Genomic DNA, 8,371 nt, shown 5'->3' with positions numbered 1-8,371 from the left:
TGTGTGTGTGTGTGTGTGTGTGTGTGTGTGTGAGAGAGAGAGATCCATCACTGTGTGTGTGTGTGTGTACCTGTTTTTCTATTCTGGTGGGGACTTAAACCTGAATACACACAGACTCATGGGGACTCGTGTCATGGTGGGGACCTAAATTGTGGTCCCCATGGGTAAACACATCGAAAATAAAATGTTCGATAAATCACATCGAATAACGTTTTTTGAAAATCTAAAAATGCAGAAAGTTTCCTGTGAGGGGTAGGTTTAGGTGTAGGGCAATAGAATATATGATCTGTACAGTAGAAAAACCATTACGCCTATGAAGAGTCCCCACAAGGATAGCTGACCAGACGTGTGTGTGTGTGTGTGTGTGTGTGTGTGTGTGTGTGTGATCCATCACTCTGAGATTGATTTATCAGCATCAGAGCAGAGGATCAGAGCAGAGGTCTTCTGTTCATTGAGACCAGTTCACACCAAGCACAGATTAAACACCAATATGAAGCCCTTTTCTGTGGCTGTGCATGAAAATGTCTGTGCAGATATGAATATGTTTGTACTCTACCTCTAATAGGGTTCTAGGTCAGTGTATATGTGACTGAATTACTGCAGTTCAATTTGCTTTTGCATTTTCAGTCATCAATTTTTTATATTTTGTGAATGGTTTTAATGCTAATTTTTAGATGCAAGAATTCAGAAAACACAAATCACACATTCTTGAGTGATGCTTTGGTTTTGTTTAATTTCATTTACATTTATTTCCATAGCATATTTAAAACAACTCATTGAACAAAAGGCCTCACACTGTAAAGCAATTGAAAAAAAACAGAAAAGTGTAATGTAAATGATTATTAATAAATTAAATTATATGTTCTACTTTAGCATCGAGATACTGTTGCAATTCTTTTCATATTTTGATTTCATTGTTATTTTTATAATTTCAGTTTCCATTTTAATTTTAGTTACTATATATTATTTATTAATTCGTTTTTTGTAAATATGTCTATATAGTTTTTATTAATTTGATTTATTCAGTACATCAAGGTAAACTAAATTAAAATGGGAAATATTGCTACTAGCTGAAATTGTTATTTCAGTTAATGTTTATTTCAAGCAACAGGAATGTATCTGTGTGTTTGTAGTTTTATTTAGCTAAAACAACCCTTTAACATGCTGTTTGTGGACCGTGTTTATGGTTTATGAATGCTGGATGAAGCTGTTTGTTGTTCCTCACAGGTTCAGAGCTCAGCGTGGATGCCGCCGCAGCAGTTTTTGATGCAGCCGACAGTAAGTGACCTCTGACCCCTGACCTTCCCTCTTTCTATGACTGGTTACAAACACAAGCCTAGCAGAAACAGCTTCTTTAATTGCAAGCATTAGCGAGGCTATATTATAATGAAAAACTATGACTGTGGAAAAATGTTTCTTGCTCAGTCTGACTGATTCTCAGAAGACACGAATTGTTATAAATGCTAAAAGTTTCACAGAGTTTAACAGAGGCATTGTGTGACAATATTTCAGTAAGCTCAAAAGAAAACAGCCTGTTATAAGTGTGTTTTATGCAGTGGGCATCGGATAAGTGTGCAGCTTTCTGAGAGCATGTGTGGTTTTAGACATGAAGGTTGTTTCTGTGTTTCATATGAGTTAGTTAGACACAATCGCAGAAACACACACTCTCTTATTCTCATATGAACTCCTAGAGCATGTTCCTCGTGCTGTTTCTCGAGTGTTTGCCATGTTAAAGTCATTGATTGAGGTCAGCACTGAAATGAAACCAGACAGACAGATCGGCCGCACAATATGGAATCAGCCAACCATAACCCACGGTTATATGACATTCACTAAATCAATATCACTGAGCTGAAGTTTCATTTATTTTTACACAACACAAACTCATCAACTTGACCGTAGCACTTTCTGGTGACCAGGTTCATGTGAACATAGGACGTCCTTCTTTATTTCTACAGGAAGAACACAATGTTATCAATGTGAAAAAGAAAAAAAAGGACACTGCAAATCATGAGTATCTTTATCTGGTCTAACTGGAAAACAAGACAAAAAAGACTGATCAAGAACTTAATTTTTTGCAGTGAGTAAATAAGTAGATGCTACATATGTGTATGTTTTCTGCCTCTGTGTGTGTGTAGGGAGCGGTCCTCAGTCCAGCTCTAGATCACAGTGCTGCATCAGCGGCCATAATGACTCCACTAACACAACAGATGAGTCAGCTGACACTGGGATCTTCTGCTAATGTGAGTGTATATGTGGGTTGTGTCTGCTCTCATCTCACATTTACTGAACACGAGACGTCACAAAAACATCAACAGTGTTTGGTCACTGTACTGTGTGGTCAGACGGTACAAATGGTTTTTGGTCAGAATAATATATATCAGACTTAATACTAGACTATTTACCAGAATATGTACCGGACGGAAAAAAATATGACTCTATACCAGAATATATACCGGACTATATACTCAACTATATAATGGACTAAAAGGCAGACTATATACCAGACTATATACTAAACTATATTCTAGAATATATACCAGACTATATACTAAACTATATTCTAGAATATATAACAGACTATACACTGATCTGTATACCAGACTATATAACAGACTATATACTGAACTATATTCTAGAATATATAACAGACTATATACTGAGCTGTATACCTGACTATATAACAGACTATATAATGAACTATATGCAAGACTGTATACCGGACTATTTACTGAACTATATTCTAGAATATATAACAGACTATATACTGAGCTGTATACCTGACTATATAACAGACTATATAATGAACTATATGCAAGACTGTATACCGGACTATTTACTGAACTATATACCACACTATTTAACAGACTATATACTGAAATATATACCAGCCTATATAACAGACTATATACTGATCTATATAACAGACTATATACTGATATATATACCGGACTATATAACAGACTATATACTGATATATATACCGGACTATATAATAGACTATATATTGAACTATATTCTTGAATATATAACAGACTATATACTGATCTATATACCAGACTATATAACAGACTATATACTGAAATATATACCAGCCTATATACCAGCCTATATACTGATCTATATAACAGACTATATATTGAACTATATTCTTGAATATATAACAGACTATATACTGAAATATATACCAGCCTATATAACAGACTATATACTGATCTATATAACAGACTATATATTGAACTATATTCTTGAATATATAACAGACTATATATTGAACTATATTCTTGAATATATAACAGACTATATACTGAACTATATACCAGACTGTATACCGGTCTATATAACAGATGACATAATGAACTATATGCAAGACTGTATACCGGACTATATAACAGACTAAATACTGAACAATATACTGGACTATATAACAGACTATATACTGAACTATGTACTAAACTCTATTGGACTAAAAACCAGAATGCATACCAGACTAAACCTGACTAGGTACAAATGGTTTTTGGTCAGAATAATATATATCAGACTTAATACTAGACTATTTACCAGAATATGTACCGGACGGAAAAAAATATGACTCTATACCAGAATATATACCGGACTATATACTCAACTATATAATGGACTAAAAGGCAGACTATATACCAGACTATATACTAAACTATATTCTAGAATATATACCAGACTATATACTAAACTATATTCTAGAATATATAACAGACTATACACTGATCTGTATACCAGACTATATAACAGACTATATACTGATCTATATGCAAGACTGTATACTGGACTATATAACAGACTAAATACTGAACAATACACTGGACTATATAACAGACTATATACTGAACTATATACCAGACTGTATACCGGTCTATATAACAGATGACATAATGAACTATATGCAAGACTGTATACCGGACTATATAACAGACTAAATACTGAACAATATACTGGACTATATAACAGACTATATACTGAACTATATACCAGACTGTATACCGGTCTATATAACAGATGACATAATGAACTATATGCAAGACTGTATACCGGACTATATAACAGACTAAATACTGAACAATATACTGGACTATATAACAGACTATATACTGAACTATGTACTAAACTCTATTGGACTAAAAACCAGAATGCATACCAGACTAAACCTGACTATATACCAGATTAAAACCTGACTATATACTGAACTAAAAACACAACTACATACCAGACTATATACCTGCCTGTATTCTAGATCTGACTATATACTGGAATATATACCCAACTAAAAGTCAGACTACATATATATATATATATATATATATATATATATATAACAGACTATATACTCAACTATAAACCAAACTGTATGCTGGACTAAAAATCCAACTATATACCAGACTAAACCTTAATATGTACCAAATTAAAACCTATATACCAGACTCTATATCAGACTATACACCGCCTTATATTCTAGACTAAGTACTCAAATATATACCAACTATATACAACTACGTACTCGACTGTATACCAGAGTATATACCCAACTATATGCAAGACTATACTGTATACCAGACTACAAGTAGGGCTATATACTCAACTATATACCGGACAATATACCGGATTGGCTCACATGTCTGTAAGCTGTGAGAAAAGAAAATGTATTTCACAGCGATTTTTTAGAAATAGTTCATAGTGTTTAGGGTTAATACTTGGAAGGTGTGTGGGTGTGTGTGTGTGTGTGTGTGTGCAAGATCATTTGGAAACTGGTTCACGTATCCCGTCTCAAGACACCCTGCCGAACCCTCTCTGTCATCAAACACACACCATCTGCCCTGTCTGTGTAAGTGTGAGAACAAACTGCAACACACACTTTCCTTTCAGACAACAAACGGCATCAGAGACTCTCAGGTTTAACGTTCTTTTCAGTATGTCAGACGTAAAATGCTGATGAGCCCAGCACTCTATAGAAATGCTCACTTGAATGTTTACGCATGTTCACTACAGGACTTGAATGAAAGCAGTTCATGTATGTTATGACTGTATGCCGGACTGTATTCTAGACTACATGCTGGACTGTATACCAGACTATATACTGCGTTATATACAAGGGCCATAACCACCATACATTGAGGGGACAAGTCCCCCCCCAATAATTAAAAATGGCCAATCTGCGCTGCACAATCTCTGCGATGGACGTGTGTGTGTGTGTGTGTATGTGGGTGTGCTTCAACGAAAGCACCACATCACTATAAAACAGTGATTAAACTGACTTGGAACTACCTGTGCATTAAAGTGCCCCTATTATGCTGTTTGAAATGTTTATAATTTGGTTTTGGGAGATTTCCCCACCAACAGGTTTACATGCATGCAAGGTCAAAAACCACTTTCATTTTCTTATAACATGCGTGTAAAGTTACCTTATTTCTCAACGACTCTTAACGATTTGTTCGAAGATTCCTCTTTCCGATCCCCTCCTTTGCATAATGTTACTCTGCTCTGATTGGTCCGATGACCCAGTCTGTTGTGATTGGTCTACTGCATACAGCGCATGTCTGAAACAGAACGCCCATCACCAGTACTGGAATATGGCTTATCAATAATACATCCTATTATAATAATAATAGTGCTCCACTCTGTTCTAATAAGAAAGAATCAGAGGGGAAAAAGTTGTTTTACACTTACTTAGTAAAGACCCAAACAATAATGGTATATGTGTTAGCCGAACACAGATGTAGAGTACTGATAAAGCACTGCAGTTTGTAAACCAACGTATTGCTCCATCCTTTATCATGACTGCAAGTAATAAGAACGACAGATGTTCTGTATTAATCGACACGTTTCTAGACAATAGCAGGCCCACAGCTGAGTCAGCCAGAGACCTACAGCTGCAGTGTTTACACAACACACAAAACAACATATTTTGCACGCTCGACAGAACATTCAAGCAACAATTATTAATATCATACTTACAGGTTGTGATTCGGAGGAGCAAACTGTTCCAAACAAACTGGGCACTGACCGATCTTTCAAAGACAGGCTTACGAATCATCGTCGTCAGTGAAATGACGGGAACACTGCTAAACGTTGTGATTATACTGCTGTGGTCTCTTAGTAAAGATTTTAACCACTGATTCTTCACAGCCTCATTTTGGAAGTGATAATAAACTGAATTCACTTTCACAGCGCAGAGCACAGCGTCTTCTCGACATTCTGTTATCCACACGAACCAGCTACAGCTTTTGAGGGTTGTTTCCGCGGGATGTCCTCGCAGAACTTATTATTATGCATTATGCAAATGTTACAGTTTGTGACGTGTGAACTTCCCGGAAATGGGATTTGAATTTAAAACGACTCGTTTCAGCGATTCAGAGTTGACTCTTTGTTTAATAGAGACGCACTTTCAGCTTTACAACTTTGCAGACTGTTTACATTCACATACAGCTACATTACACACTGCATGAAAAGTCATTTTCAAAAATCCATAATAATAGGGACACTTTAAACGGTTTTAACCCTAAAAATGGCAGGACCATAAAGAGGCATCAGAAAATTAATTTATTGCTATTTTCCGTCTTATTGGGACACAAATAATATAACTTGATAATTTTTTTTCAAAACATGACTTTTAATTTTGATTTTAATGTTCCACAGGATACGTTGCCAGTTTTAGCGTTAATGCACACCTGTATATGTATGTTTGTGTGTGTCTGTGTGTTTATATTGTAAGTTTGTCCCCTCCAATGTTCAAGACATGGTTACAGCCTTGTTATATACTATATATACTGGACTATTGTGTGTGTGTGTGTGTGTGTGTGTGCATGTTTATGTGGTTTATGAGGACACAAATTTGCATAATAACATGGGTATGACATAGGTATTACAACGAGAAGGTGATTTATGAGGACATTTTCAGTGTCCCCGTAATTCAAAAGGCTTATAAATAATACAGAATGAGTTTTTTTGAAAATCTAAAAATGCAGAAAGTCTCCTGTGAGGGGTAGGTTTAGGGGTAGGGTTGGTGTAGTGCAATAGAATATACGGTCTGTACAGTATAAAAACCATTACGCCTATGGAGAGTCCCCATAAACCATAAAAACAAACCTGTGTGTGTGTGTGTGTGAGTGTGTGTGTGTGTGTGTGTGTGTGTGTGAACCATCCATTACACACACACACGCAGGACAGCGTGATCTGCGGCTCTCGATCAGTCGACGCCCTCTGCAGTGCAGCGAGAGAACTGCATGTGTGTGTTATCTAGTGCTGATCTGTGTGTGTTTGTGTTTCAGTATATAACGGCTCCGGCTCCTGTGGCCCCTATGCAAGGAACATTCATCCATCAGTTAACGCCGGGCCCTCCGTCAGCACTTCCTGTAGAGGTAAATCATGCATATTTCATGAGTTTTACAAATACTAGGGCTGCACAATTTAGGCAAAAGATTGTTGTATGTCAATATGATGATGATAATAATAAGTGTAGTAACAGAAGTTCCTCTCCAGACGGTGGCTGCCTCTTCACAGGACGTCCATTTAACACAGCAACAGATCGCCATGGAAACCAGTGACTATATTCAACCCTGCTCCTACCAGTCCAAGTGCGCACTACGTCCTGTGCACTGCACCCTACATACTTCACATCTACCTACAGTCAACTTCACAAACAAGGACAAAACCAACTCATTCCATTCAACTCACAACCTGATGACCGTATAGTAGGCCTTAAATAAATAGTATATATTTATCAATTAATTCATTAATTTCATCCACCATTCGACCTGAAGACCTTACATCCTTTTTATTTGTATTTATTTATTTAATTAATTAATTAATTTAATTTTTTGTCAAAACTAAAATAAAATGAACAGTTGTTAATGACGAGTTAATGCATTGGTAATCATTAATATAGGTTTAAAAATATACTGCTAAATTATTTTATTTTATATTTTATATATTTTTTATATTTAATGTGAAAATTAACACTAATATTATATATTAGTAAAATAAATACTATATTATATATTAACAAATTAATTTAATGCACTTTACAACCGGATGACCTTTCAGGCCTTTTATATTTTTTAATAGTCAGAACTGAAATAAAATCGTTAGCATTAGCTAATGAGTCATTTAATGCATTTGGAATATAAGTATAAAAATATACTATTAAATTAATTAAAGATAGTAACTTGAAATGTGACAAATGTTACTATTGTAACATTATATATAAATTAACATTAATAATATAGATTAATAAATGCTATAGTACATTAATTAATTAATTTAATGATGACCTTACAGGCCTTATATACGTGTGTGTGTGTGTGTGTGTGTGTGTGTGTGTGTGTGTGTGTGAGAGAGA

General features: G+C 35.3%; 1 protein-coding gene across 1 annotated transcript in view; it reads left to right on the top strand.

Annotated features, from left to right (window-relative positions):
• Positions 1-8,371, top strand: part of LOC107562431 (RNA-binding motif, single-stranded-interacting protein 3-like) — a 20,553-nt gene that overhangs the window by 11,598 nt on the left and 584 nt on the right. The window contains exons 6-9 of the mRNA XM_016247065.1: positions 1,228-1,278; positions 2,139-2,243; positions 7,302-7,391; positions 7,513-7,607. Of these exons, the coding sequence (XP_016102551.1) occupies positions 1,228-1,278; positions 2,139-2,243; positions 7,302-7,391; positions 7,513-7,607 (341 nt within the window). The remainder of the gene's footprint in view (positions 1-1,227; positions 1,279-2,138; positions 2,244-7,301; positions 7,392-7,512; positions 7,608-8,371) is intronic.

The sequence above is a fragment of the Sinocyclocheilus grahami genome, unplaced genomic scaffold (assembly GCF_001515645.1).
Source record: "Sinocyclocheilus grahami isolate Dianchi unplaced genomic scaffold, SAMN03320097.WGS_v1.1 scaffold823.1, whole genome shotgun sequence".
Lineage (NCBI taxonomy): Eukaryota > Metazoa > Chordata > Actinopteri > Cypriniformes > Cyprinidae > Sinocyclocheilus > Sinocyclocheilus grahami.
This window is presented reverse-complemented; position numbering and strand designations above follow the sequence as displayed.